Source organism: Mauremys reevesii, linkage group 7 (assembly GCF_016161935.1).
Source record: "Mauremys reevesii isolate NIE-2019 linkage group 7, ASM1616193v1, whole genome shotgun sequence".
NCBI classification, from domain to species: Eukaryota; Metazoa; Chordata; order Testudines; family Geoemydidae; genus Mauremys; species Mauremys reevesii.
In genome coordinates, this window is record NC_052629.1 from 85,563,140 (window position 1) to 85,577,470 (window position 14,331).

Here is a 14,331-nt window from a genome sequence, read left to right on the forward strand (position 1 = left end):
GTATTGAGAATATCTGCAAGAAAATGAGCTGGAGATGATGCTTGTCCCATTCGTTTTTTTAATGCTTGTAATTTAACTCTATCATTGCATATTTCTCTTTTTAAGATCTCACTCAGTTCTTTCCAGATTTCAACAGCATCAGCAATAAAACAGCTATTTCCCTGCATTTTGTTCAAGGCTACAGAAATAGGCTTCAGGGTACTCAGCATGTGTTCAATATTTCTCTTAAGCCCAATGTTGAGAACTTTGGCTGTGACCGTGCCATCTATTTTTTCACGATTTTGCTCACAAACTGCCATCAGATTAGGCTACTTCTTGATATAGTGCTCAAAACAGTGCACTACTGAGTTTCATTGCACGTCTTGTGGGAGAGTTAGCTTGGTTCCTCCCACTTTTTTTCAGAGCAGCTGCTGCAAAGTGATTGTTATGGAAGTATTTTGCAATTCAGCAACATTAGCCTTTATTTCTGGAACACTGAAGTCTTTGGCTAGGAGGTGTATCAAATGAGCACTGCAGCCGTATGTTGTTAGCTTGGGACTCTCTTCACTCCCTTAATAATTTCTTCTCATCTTGGATACATTTGCAACATTGTCTGTGACCAAGCTGCATACTAGACATTTCAGTTTTTTCCCCACAGTTTGTTAAAGCTTTTACTGCTACTTCTTGTAAGTATTCTGTGTGTGCATTTCCTGATGTATTAATTGTTTCTGTAAGGAAGACATTCCCTTCTTCTGTTTCAGAGTAGCAGCTGTGTTAGTCTGTATCCGCAAAAAGAACAGGAGTACTTGTGGCACCTTAGAGACTAACAAATTTATTTCAGCATAAGCTTTCATGGGCCACAGCTCACTTCTTCGAATGCATAGAATGGAACATACAGACAGAAGATATTTATACATAGAGAGAACATGAAAAGGTGGAAGTACGCATACCAACTGGAAGAGTCCAGTCAATTGAGATGAGCTATCAGCAGCAGGAGAAAAAAACCTTTGAAGTGATAATTGAGATGACCCATAGAAGGTGTGAGGAGAACTTAACATAGGGAAATAGATTCAATTAGTGTAATGACCCAACCATTCCCAGTCTCTGTTTAAACCTAAGTTAATTGTATCTAATTTGCATATTAATTGGAGTGCAAAAACAGACGCCGAAGAGAGACTGCTGATTTTTTTTTGTTCCAAAATTGCCACCTTCAAGTCTGTCATTGAGTGGTTAGAGAGGTTGAAGTGTTCTCCCACTGGTTTTTGAATGTTATGATTACTGATGTCCGATTTGTGTCCATTTATTCTTTTGCGTAGAGACTGTCTGGTTTGGCCAATGTACATGGCAGAGGGGCATTGCTGGCACATGATGGCATATATCACTATACTAATTGAATCTATTTTTGGTACAGGTGATACAGTGTGGCTATGTGATGTACATGATGTGACTGAAACACTATCATTGGCAGATAACTCTGAAACTATAGAAAAGGATGGTGATCTTGAAGGTGGATAGTCTTCAGAATCCTGTATTTGAGGAGGGATTCTCCTAAACAAAATAAGTCAATGCAGTTATTTAATTATTACCATACTGCTCATTTAGTATTACTCATTGCATTCACTGACACTCAGTAGTACTTTAAAGGTGAAATTGTAAAAGGAAGATCTGGCTATTTCAGTTATTTATTTATTTTTTATCACAACTGCATCTAAAATGATAGTACCATAGAGTAACAACTCCGGTATATTTTTTTTTTTTTGCTCAAACATGAGAATTCAAGAATAGTGCAGAAGGAAGACAGACAGCCCTTAAGAAAGAAGTATGAAATAAAAAAGTTTACCAACCTGAAGTTTCTGCATGTTCAGACATGTTCTTTTCATCATCTTTAACACAGCTTCCTTCTGAGAAGGAACACTTCTCATGATGTAGTTTCATTCGGGCCACGCATTTTGCCTTGCATTTCTTTGTTGCACTGTTTGCATTTTCCATGCATGCCTGTCTTACCCACAGGTAGAGGCACTTCATTAAAATACTCCAAAACTGGGTCTCTTTTACGGCCTGCTGCCATTATTGGTTTTCCCTTCTAGTGAGAGAATGGTATGGCAGATCTCAAATCAATGAAGGCTACACTCAGAAAGACCTCAAGACTTCTGGAATATGCTGCTCAGACAGTTTCACTTTTGTTTCTACTGCGTGTCCCTCCTTTCTCACATTGATCTCCAGACTTCTTCTCCCTGTCTAGATCTATTCTGCTTCCAACAATCTTCTATTCATTGAACTTTTTGAAACTTTGCACTTTTAGAGAGAGGTAAGGGATTGACTCTGTGTACTCAAATTTGCAGAGGGACAATAGGGTTGAGGTCTGTTATTTCTCACCTCTCTATATATTTATTTAAAAATATTTTTGCTGTTAACAGGCATGTTATCTTTGGAGAGACAAATTCACAATTTGAGAACTGCAAAACTAAGCATCTTTGATGGTATCTTCTAGACTGAGCACTGAGTCCCATTGGGTAGATAGAAATATTAACCTAAGTAATCTATACAGAAGCCTCTGGAACCCCGTAAGATTGGGTCCCTCATGCATGAACTGTTGGAACTCATTTAAAAATCTTTTCTTAAACATTACATGGATATATTGTTTCATACTATAGAATTAGAATTTATAGTCCTACTCCATGATATATCTTTGAGCTATAATGTATCTTAATTAAAACTATCTTTAGATAGGTTTTTCCCCTCAAAAAAGCATTTTATAAAAAAAATCCATTTAAAATAAAAACATCTGATTTTTTTTTAAATCATTGATTTTTATCCACCCTGATATTAAGCAGTACATGCCTGCTGCTGAAATTTTGAAGAAAGTCAAACCACTGAACCAGAATTAGCTGAAGTTCTAAACACGCTTTTGACAGCAGTAGCCTCTTCTGTAGGTGCAGAGAGAATATTTTCTTCATTTCAGTTTATTCAGCTAGTTCAGGTCACTAACTTAGTTTATTCAAAACTGAGGAACCAAATAGGAAGTTTTAAAAAGAAACAAAAATGGCTTCCCTCTTCCAATCTATAAATAAAACCTAGCTGTGAGAGGAGATAAGATCTACTAGTTCTAAAAACCTGAAGCACATGGCAACTAGATACAATGAGTTAAATTCACTAAATAGAGGCTTTTTAAAATCAATTTAAATATAAATTTAAAGTGCAAAACATGTTATGATAAAGATTCTGCTAATAAAAGTTTATGCAACTAGTATATTTAAGATTTTTCAATAAGTTAAAACTATTTTAAAATCCTATTTTTGTTAATTTTTAATTAAATTTGAATTTCTGCACAAATAGGACTTGTAAATTACAAATAAAAAATTATAAAGCAAATAAACATTCACCATTTTCTAACATAATAAATGTAAAAATTAAGAATTTGACTAAATTAGCTATAGAATTGCTTAGGTAAATGTATATAGTTGTAGTGTATCTTTGTGGTTAGCAGAAAGAAATTCCAAATGTAGTGTAAAAGCTATATTTAGTTGCAAATCAACATTTGAATGTTATCAGCTAATTTGCATCAAGCTTTTTTTAGGAATATAGCTAAAAAGTACAAATGCAAAACACAAACTCAATTATTTAAATCAAGGTTTACTGCTTGCTGATGTCAAGAGTTGTTCTTCCTTTAATACATGATCAGAACTAGGGTCCTTTGTATGTTGTCATGCTACTGCTATGATGCACATTCAGATAAGTCTTAAAAGCAAATCACAAACAATAGGGGAAAATGCTGACAGCTTGGAAAGTGCATAGAAAATGGAGCCTTGCAAAGTGCCCTTAACTGACATTGTGACAAACTGGATCACAGAAACCCCCTTGGGAACTGCCAATTGATGTGCCAAGACTACTTCTACCCCTGCTTTCCCTGCCAGCTTGGGACCCCAGCACCCTGTCTTGTTGAGCCAAACACGCCAGTCTGCTCCAGCACAGACCCAGGGTCTGAACCATGTGCCCCAAAGCTGCAGACTTAACTGAAAGCAACTTACAGAAGTGTTCCTGTCTTTAACACTCAGATGCCCAACTCCCAATGGGGTCTAAACCCTAAATAAATCTGTTTTACGCTGTATATACAGGGTAAACTCATAAATTGTTTGCCCTCTATAACACTGATAGAGAGAGTTGCACAGCTGTTTGCCCCCCAGGTATTAATACACACTCTGAGTTAATTAGTAAAAAGTGGTTTTATTAAATACAGAAAGTAAGATTTAAGTGGTTCCAAGTAGTAACAGAAAAAACAAAGTGAATTACCAAGTGAAATAAAACAAAACATGCAAATCTAAACCTAATACAGTAATACAACTGAGTACAGATAATATCTCAACCTGAGAGATGTTTCAGTAAGTTTCTTTCACAGACTGGATGCCTTCCTAATCTGGGCACAGTCCTTTCCCCTGATACAGGCCTGGTTGCAGCTCAGGCGGTAGCTAGGGGATTTCTCATGATGGCTGCCTCCCTTTGTTCTGTTCCACCCACTTATATATCTTTTTCATAAGGCAGGAATCCTTTGTCCCTCTCTGGGTTCCCACCCCCTCCTTCTCAATGGAAAAGCACCAGGTTAAAGATAGATTCCAGCTCAGGTGACCTGATAACATGTCATTGGGTATGGCTACACTTACAAATCTGCAGCGCTGGTAGTTGCAGCGCTGGTCGTCCAGCTATGCAGGGCCAGCGCTGGTGTGTGGCCACACTCACAGCTACCAGCGCTCTAGTGTGGCCACATTTGCAGCATTGCAGCGCTGTTGGGAGTGATGAATTATGGGCAGCTATCCCAGCATTCAAGTGGCAGCAACGTGCTTTTCAAAAGGGGGGTGTGGGGCAGTGTGACAGGGACTGGGGGGGGGAAGAGAGAGTGGATTTTTGGAACTGACACTGTGCAAAATCAGAAAATTTTCCCACCCCCTTACTGTTAACTGCAAACAGCCTGCATTCAACATACTCTCTTTCCCCCCTCTGTCCCCTCCTCCCGTTTCTCTCAAGCAAAGCAAACACTCAACCCCTGTGAATGACTCCTTTTCTCGCTGCTGGTCAAGCAAAACGCAAACACTCAACCCCTGTGAATCACGCAGGGAGGAGGATCTCATTTGATTGTTCACAGATTGATCACAGCAAACAGGAGCTGATAAGCAGCTCCGGTAGAGCAGCTCCGGTAGCAATGGAGCTCCGGAGGTTCACAACAAAACAAAGAGAGGCTGCATAACAAAACAAAGGGAGTAATTTAGTTAAAAGCATTCTGGGATACACCCTTGTACCCTGGAGGCCAATAACAGCGCTGGTGTGTAGCCACACTTGATGACCAGCGCTGCAGCACCAGCGCTGCAATCCTTATTCCTCATGCTGAGTGAGGGGTACGGCCAGCGCTGCAGCCAGGGAGTTGCAGCGCTGGAAGTGCCCCGCAGGTGTGGCCACTTACTAATTGCAGCGCTGGAAAGCCTCCACCAGCGCTGCAACTCGCAAGTGTAGCCATACCCTAAACTGTAAGACCTCATTACCCCCTTGCCAGCACACAGGTATACGGGAAGACTTACAGGTAAAACAGAGCCATCTGCAGTCAATTGTCCTGGCTTATGGGAGCCATCAAGATTCCAAGCCACCATTAATGGCCCACATTTTGCATAATTACAATAGGCCCTCAGAGTTATATTTCGTATTTCTAGTTTAAGAAACGAGTGATACGTTTATACAAATAGGATGACCACACTCAGTAAACGATAAGCTTTGTAACGATACCTTACAAGAGACCTTTTGCATGAAGCATATTTCAGTTACATTATATTCAAACTCAGTAGCATATTTTCATAAAATCATATAGAGTGCAACGTCACAGACTTTAGTGACAAATGTGACCCCACATTAACTTGATATCCTAGTATCAACAGTACTCAACTTGATAAAAGTGTCAGTAACAGGCAATCTAAGAACTGTGAAAGATAAGAGAGAGAAGGAAGTGTGACATCTGAAGTCTGCAATGTCAGTAATTCCAGCCTTTCTATGCATGTCTATAGCTGTAGCAACATCAAGAACCTATAGCTGTTGGTTGTATATTTTGTGTCATCAGCCACAGTGAAAGCAAAGGTAGAAAGCTTAAGGGATGATGGGTTAGAAATCAATTTCTTAATTTAAATTATTTCAGGTTTATTAAAATGGGAAGAGTGACAGATGGGTGAGGTAATATCTTTTATTGGACCAATTTCTGTTGGTGAGAGAAATGAGCTTTTGAGTTTACACAGAGCTCTTCTTTAGCTCTGGGAAATATACTCAGGCTTTGTCTACACTACCTTGCTTTTAGTGACATGGGTGTGCCGCCATAGCCATGCTGCTAAAAGGCACACAGTATAGCAGCGGCTTTGTTGGCAGGAGAGCGCTCCTGCCGACAAAGCGCTGTTCACACCGGTGCTTTTAGTTGGTAAAACTTTTGTCACTCAGGGTGTGTGGTTTTTTTTTAACACTCCTGAACGACAAAATTTTGCTGACAAAGTTCCAGTGCAGATGAAGTCTTAGTGTCACAGCTAAATACAAGGTGGAACAGATAGTTCAACATAATAGTTAATGCATTTGGAGCGACCATTCAAGGTGAAGTGTTCAGTTAATACTGATCCAGTCATGAGGAAGGGGGGAATGTAGAGAGAGTTACAGATTGTTCTAATAAGCCATAAATCCAGGGTGTCTATTCAGTCCATGATTTTTAGTGTTTAGCAAAGTTATGAGTTAAAAATTTTGAGCTCCCAGGCTCGTCTTTTGAATGTGTTGTGCGGGTTTCCCTTGCGGATAAGGCCTGAGAGGTCAGATATAGAGTAATTGCTTTGGGAAAAGTTTTCTCCCACAGGTGATAATAGCTACAATAACATTGCATAAAAGAAAATGGAAAAATAGTAAGGATATCCAGAATTAAATATAGACAGCCAAGTTAAAAGTATTGTAGCCATGTTGGTTCCAGGATATAGGAGAGACAAATATCTGATCTGAAGAAGAGCTCTGGGTAGCTCGAAAGTTTGTCTCTTTCACCAACAGAAGTTGGTCCAATAAAAGATATGACCTTACTCACATTGTCTCAGCCAAATTAAAATGCGGTCCAAAAACATACATTAGAAAAGTGGTTCTCAACCAGGGGTACACAAATATCTTCCAGGGGGTACATTAACTCATCTAGATATTTGCCCAGTTTTACAACAGTCTACATAAAAAGCACCAGTGAAGTCAGTCCAAACTAAAATTTCATACAGACTGACTTGTTTATATAGCACTATACATTGAAATGTAAATACAATATTTATATTCCAGTTGATTTATTTTATAATTACACGGTAAAAAGGAGAAAGTGAGCAATTTTTCAGTAATAGTGGTTCTGACACTTTTGTGTTTGTCTGATTTTGTAAGCAAGTAGTTTTTGAGTGAGGTGAATCTTGGGGGGGGGGTACACATGACAAATCAGACTTCTGAAAGGGGTACAGTAGTCTGGTAAGGTTGAGAACCACTGCATTAGAAAATTACTGGAAATATGTATTGGACACACAGCAGTCCATTACTGATGCAGAGAGGCAGTTTTTCCAGCCTTCTTCTCCTTATGTACAAAAAGATCTTATGGATTTGAGGGGATGCTCATTCCAGTTTAAAGCTAAGTGATGTGTAGCTTCTATTTCTCTAACATGCTGAAATAGAGGAATTTTAAAGAGAGAGTACATTTTGTAAGTGTCCAGAGAGCGTTCCCATTATCGCTTCTACAAAAGAATTACTGGTGCTGAACATCAACAGTAATCTACAGTTATTGCTCCTTTTAGATTTTTCTTAAAATGTTTATATAGCTTAGATATGTTTTGACATTTGATACATGGCTCTGTCAGGCATTAGCATGTGCAGAGAAAGTTTTCAGCAAAGCAGAATAACAAATATTTTAAATGACTGAAATAAAGTTGATTTTTTACTTTTGAATTAAGTTTGGTTTAATAATAATAGCTTCAGGATGGTACCTTGTTACTTCTGAATCACCCTAGAGTTTTGCCTGAGCTGTTTTACTGTGTGATTTTTTTTCTTTACACATTAACTCTGTTGTTAGCTCTACATTGCTGTAAGATATTCAATTGATGTTTCACTTTGTAGAAACTCCAAGGATTCCAAGTGGAGAAGGTATTTCCTGAAATTTTAACTATTATCAGACAGAAAGGAGTAATCCCAGCTGATATTGATTTGGGTGTACAATTCTTGGTGGGGTTTAGTAGAGGGAATAGTAAAGGCCTTATTCTTTTCAGTGTAAGATTATACAATATTATGTAGAATATCAAGCTCTACCATTGAAATCCTAGAATAAGATTTCGTCCCCATTAAATCTCCATTAATGCAAGCTTTGGTGCTTGATCATACCCTTGCCCCTGTTTGAAACCAGGTGCCTGCTCCTGGAATACCCCTTAGCGGCCTGAAGTTTCAGAAGAGTTTCTTTTTTTCAGTAGTGCTCCTGCTGCCACAAGGGTTGCCCTGGTGGGGGGAGGGTTCCCCTTGCAGATGTGACATAGCTGAGGCCAGCGGTCAAACCTAGGTGGTGAAGTTTTCTAAGGTAACATAAATGTTCCTATACTTTCTCTTCCCTCCAATAAAGAATATTGCAAGAACATTACCGCCCAAGGCTCTTGATCTTCCCCATAAAGTGAAAGTCATAGATATTGTAACTCTTAATTGCACAATTAAGTTTATAACCTGGGATTAAAGGGAAATAGAGACCAAGATACAGTATCGAAGAAGAAAAGTGATGTGACTTCCATTATCAGGAATCATGAAGCATACTCCCACTTCTCAGCTTTAACAAGTTTTGCTGGTAGATTTTCCTTTCCTTTCTTCTGTGACTCAGGAACACTCACCTCTAGGCACAGTATTCTCACGACAATTGAGCTACCTCTTAATTTTCATCAGTATTCTGTAAATTTCACGCTAATCCTTGATGTGAAGTAGTTCAGTGGATATAGGCAAGATGTTCGAGTGTTTTAAGTTTGGGTTGTTGACAGTAATGGCTGCATTTGGGAAATAGTAGCTGGTCATTCTTCAGGATATTTGCTTACAAATGTCTGTCAAACATGCATTCCAAGTACAGAAGATAGGGATAGGGACCTTGCTCATTTATGCAGACTGCAGTGTTTGTTTTTAAGAAGAGATAATGCTGTGCCTAAACTCTAGCCTAAACCTGTTGTATAACCTTGGGCATGTCACTTTCCTTTTGTGCCAGTTTCCCCATCCAAGACTGGGATAATGGTAGACTATTGTAAAGTACTTGGGGATCTGTTGATAGTGCTTTATGTAAGAGTTTAGTATTAGTGATCACTATTGCCACCAACATTTAGGATACCAGAATGGCCCTTTTGCAAGGTTTCACTGGTTATTTTTGCTTCAGCGGCAGAGTCTGTTGGCTCTTTCAGCTACAAAGACATTTGACCAGGTTATTGTAGGTGGTCAGCTTCAGTGTAAACACCCTTGTGATGTGAAAGTACTGATCCCTGGAGGACAAATACACTGATGACATTGTCTTGTTGGTTCAGACTGGTGAATAGCTGCAGCTGATGGTCATCTGACTGGATAAGAAGCAACACGTATTGATCTGGTTACTAATTCAGGTAAAGCTAAGTCCCTGGCCATCACCATCAAGCAGTCTCCAGCTCCAGATTACAATCTGCTCAGTATTAACCTGCCTGGAAAGAGCATCAAGCAGGTGGCAGCAATAAGCTTTTGAGAGGTGACTGAAAACTATAATTTTTCATGCAAAAATTCCATTCATTGATTTTTTTTTTAATTGGGCAAAATTGTTTTGCTTGTGAGATCCTAAGTCTATGAAAATTGTGTGTGTGTGATTGGTACCCATTTTAAATATTGTCTAATTGGCACCCCTTCATAGAGAGCCTTTTGTTTAGTTTTCCTAATGAAGATTCAGAGTTATAATAGACTACAATGTACATATAGTCCTACAACTGGTTTGTGTCCTATTTCTGGTCAGTATTGTACACAGTAGAAGAAAATAAATACTGAGGAATTGGTTTGTAGTTGCATGCAAACATACACTGCTGTTTGCATCTTAGTGGGATGCCTTTAAGGTGTAACAAGTGAATGGCTAGAATTAATATGACCTACTTTGTACCTGTATCCTGGTTTAACCCATGTTTGTCAAATAAGTGAGGAAAAAATACCCAGTCACTGCTAAGTGAAATACCTGTTGATATTGTATATGAAAAGGATAGAGATCGGTGTGTGGAAGAGACTGCAGTGGGAATCTTACCTTTATATTTCTGGTCATTTTTTGGATCTGGTTCTGCTTTTGGTTAGGTCAAACAGCATAAGTGGATACACTTCTAATTTATGAGGGTGTAGGAGAATCAAAACCTATATTGAAATCTTATCTTTTCTGTTTCACTTATGGAATTTATTTTCATTTACTAAAAATGAGATTTTAAATACAGCAGTGAAGAAAATCTACTAATTTACATGCAGGCACTTGCAGGAATTACTGGAAAGAAAAGGTCCACAGATGTCTTAACTTGGATAGCAAGTTTCTACAGAGCTCTCTGTCAATCAGCTAAGCAGCATTTGTGGTATTTGTAATGTAAAATTGCACTAAGATAGTTAAAACTCGTTACTTCTCTAATATCACTTTTCCATGTGTATAATTCCTGTGCATGCCAGAGATGTTGAATGCCCATAAATGGCGATGGGGGGGGATGATCCCTAAAACAGTTTCTATTAAAATGTGGTCCATGCTGTGGACAAACATTAAAGAGCCCTATTCTAGTTCTTAAGAAAATCCCCACTAAATAAAGATAGTGGTAGAAGATCAAGTGAAGAATCATATACAGTATTGAACACAGACAAAATTCAGAAAATGTTATGCTCCTTTTACTCATTGAAGTTCTCCTGCTAGGGAAGTATTTATATATTGAACCTATATTGCTTTAGGCCAAGGTTTTCTAAAGTGCCCTGGTGACTTTTGGATGTCTCAATTTTTCTGTTCTACTCATTAAAAGGTTCTGACTTTTTTATGATTGCTGAGCACCTATTCTCTGAAAGTCAGGTTCTTCAGAACTAGCACTAGTCTCTTCAGAAAATCTTGGCTCTAACCTTCAGTTTCAGAATATTGGAATAAGTATTCCACTCTTAAAATAAGAAATCTTTAGCTCGGGCATGATTGAACCCCTAGTGTTCATTAAAACTGCAAACGGACTAAAATATGATCCTGTACAACCAAACCTGGGTTTTTTGTTAATGAAACAAACATTTTAAACAATTTTTTTTATAAAGTTGGGGTCTGAGTTAATAGTGCAAACTATATAGAAACAAGGATTAGAGAGTAGGAATAGGGAGGTATTTTAGTCTCTGAATATATGGCATTGTTGAGACCAATATATATATTGGAATATTGAGTACAGTTCTGGTGTTCACATTTTAAAGTTAAAAATTACAGAGGATGTGCAGAAAAGAGCTAGAAAAATGATTCAAGGACTGGAAAGAGTAAATGCCCTACAGTGAGAAATTTAACATAAACAGATGAAATGCTTTATCAAAAAGAAGCACGAAAAATTACTTGATTATAGTGTGGAAATTCCTTCCCTGGCAAAAGATACTAGGTATTAAAATCTACTGAAGAAAGACATAATATGAACTAGTAGTTGGAAGCTGAAGTCAGACAAATTCAGACCAGAAATAAGGCATACATTTTTAAAAGGTGATCAACCATTGGAACAAACTACTAAAAGAAGTGGTGGATTCTCCATTTTGAAGTCTTCAAGACTGGATACATTTCTGAAAGATCTCCTTCACTCAAACACAATTACTGGGCTTAGTACAAGGGTAACCGTGTGAAATTTAATGGCTTGTGATATACAGAACGTCAGACTGGTCTTAAACTTTATGAATCCGAGTGTTCATTTTTAAAATTTTCTTTATTAATTCTTTGTAGTATTTTTAACTGCAAGTTGAAACATGCCTAAATGAATTTGTTTCTTTAATAACATTTCAGGTTGATTTTATATGTGGTGAGAAGTGCTACAACATAAACTCAGTTGGAAGGCTTAAGAATTTGACTTGTTTTACATTAAAATCAGCATTGATATACATCAGTCAGATGTAAAATAAGGTGTAGGAATATAAAATTAACCCCCCACAAATACAGTTTCTCTTGTTTATTTTCAAGATCAAAAATAACTAAATTTGCTACATTTTGTTGTGGATTTTAAAAATATGGAACTGTTACAAAAATAGACTAAGTACAATAATTCCTAAGAAGTGTGTGTTTTTGTGTGCAGAAATTCATCTGTCAGTACATTAACTAAATATTGATTATTGAAGTGTTTGGTTGTGGAGAGAGGAAGTTGGCATCATAACAATATATTGTTTGCTAGGTAAGAAGATATTCAAAATATTTAAAATATATCTATGTCAACCTGTTTGTGCACTCTTTTCTTACAGGTCAGATACCCCTCTAATTTACAAAGCTGTACCAAGCTGGTTTGTAAGAGTAGAGCACATGGTGGAGAAGCTGTTGGAGAATAATGGTCAATGCTACTGGTACTGTATCTTGAATATATTTATTATTTCACTTCTGCTTAGTAATACACTGTGATTACTGGCTTGTTTCCATTCTACCCTTCTGGAGTAAAGTTAGTGAGATGGTGCTAGTGACCAAATCTCCAGGAGTAACTAACCACCTCCAATAATAAAAGAGGCTTCAAATTGGATCATAAGATTGAGGCAGTGCTCAATAAATAACTTGTTTCTTTGGACAGAATGAAACTCCACATAAATACATGTAGTCTCACAGTTGTCTGAAATACCCATATGTCTTTACCCACATATACATTTCGAGAGAAAAACTAGTTTTAGATGAATTTTTAAGGTTGAGTACCGATCAGTAATTTTGGATAAAATGTGTTATAGAGATACTGCAATTATCCCCAAACCAAGGAAAACCAGAGTAAACGTTAAGCTTAAAAGAAATCTGAACATGTTAAGATGTGGAAATGCACCATTAAGGCATAACCTTAGCTTTGTCCTTAGAGACACTATGCAGTAGCCTATGATTATGATTAAGTGATTATCTTTATGGTTCCAAATCAGATTAAATTAGTTTTTGTACAGTTGCCTGCATGTTGTCATTACATTGCAGAGTTAGTTGTTTGTCTTAACTGTGCAGTTCAAAAATTTTAACAAGAAACAAAATGACAACTCTGTGATTTTATTTATATAAAAATAAAATCACAGAGTTGTCATTTTGTTTCTTAAAATTTTATATAATATATATATAATATAAAAATAAAAAAATAAAAAACACACCGAAGTAATCATAGGATTGGAAGGGACCTCGAGACATCATCTAGTCTAGTCCCTGCACTCATGGCAGGACTAAGTATTATCTAGACCATCCCTGACAGGTGTTTGTCTAACCTGCTCTTAAAAATCTCCAATAATGGAGATTCCACAACCTTCCTAGGCAATTTATTCCAGTGCTTAACCACCCTGACAGGAAGTTTTTCCTAATGTAAACCTAAACCTCCCTTGCTACAATTTAAGCCCATTGCTTCTTGTCCTGTCTTCAGAGGTTAAGAAGAACAATTCTCCCTCCTCCTCGTAACAACCTTTTATGTACTTGAAAACTGTAGTCATATCCCCTTTCAGTCTTCTCTTTTCCAGACTACACAAACCCAGTTTTTTCAATCTTCCCTCATAAGTTATGTTTTCTAGAACTTTAATAGTTTTTGTTGCTCTTCTCTGGACTTTCTCCAATTGTCCACATCTTCCCTGAAATGTGGCACTCAGAACTGGACACAATACTCTAGTTGAGGCCTAATCAGCGTGGAGTAGAGCGGAAGGATTACTTCTCGTGTCTTGTTTACAACACTTCTACTAATACATCACAGAATGATGTTTGCTTTTTTTTTTTTTTGCAACGGTGCTACACTGACTCATATTTAGCTTGTGGTCCACTATGACCCCGAGATTCCTTTCTGCAGTATTCCTTCCTAGGCAGTCATTTCCCATTTTGTATGTGTGCAACTGATTGTTTCTTCCTAAATGGAGTACTTTGCATTTGTCCTTAGAGTTTCATCTTATTTACTTCAGACCATTTCTTCAGTTTGTCCAGATCATTTTGAATTATAATCCTATCCTTCAAAGCACTTGCAACCCCTCCCAGCTTGGTATCATCTGCAAACTTTATAAGTGTACACTCTATGCCATTATCTAAATAATTGATGAAGATATTGAACAGAACCAGACCCAGAACTGATCCCCGTGGGACCCCACTTGTTATGCCCTTCCAGCATTACTGTGAACCACTGATAACTACTC

At 37.6% G+C, this 14,331-nt stretch overlaps 1 protein-coding gene across 2 annotated transcripts in view; it reads left to right on the forward strand.

Annotated features, from left to right (window-relative positions):
- IARS1 (isoleucyl-tRNA synthetase 1) overlaps positions 1-14,331 on the forward strand; it is a 202,719-nt gene that overhangs the window by 70,065 nt on the left and 118,323 nt on the right. For both annotated transcript variants that reach the window (XM_039481310.1, XM_039481309.1), the window contains exon 15: positions 12,454-12,552. In XM_039481310.1, coding sequence (XP_039337244.1) covers positions 12,454-12,552 — 99 coding nt within the window. The remainder of the gene's footprint in view (positions 1-12,453; positions 12,553-14,331) is intronic.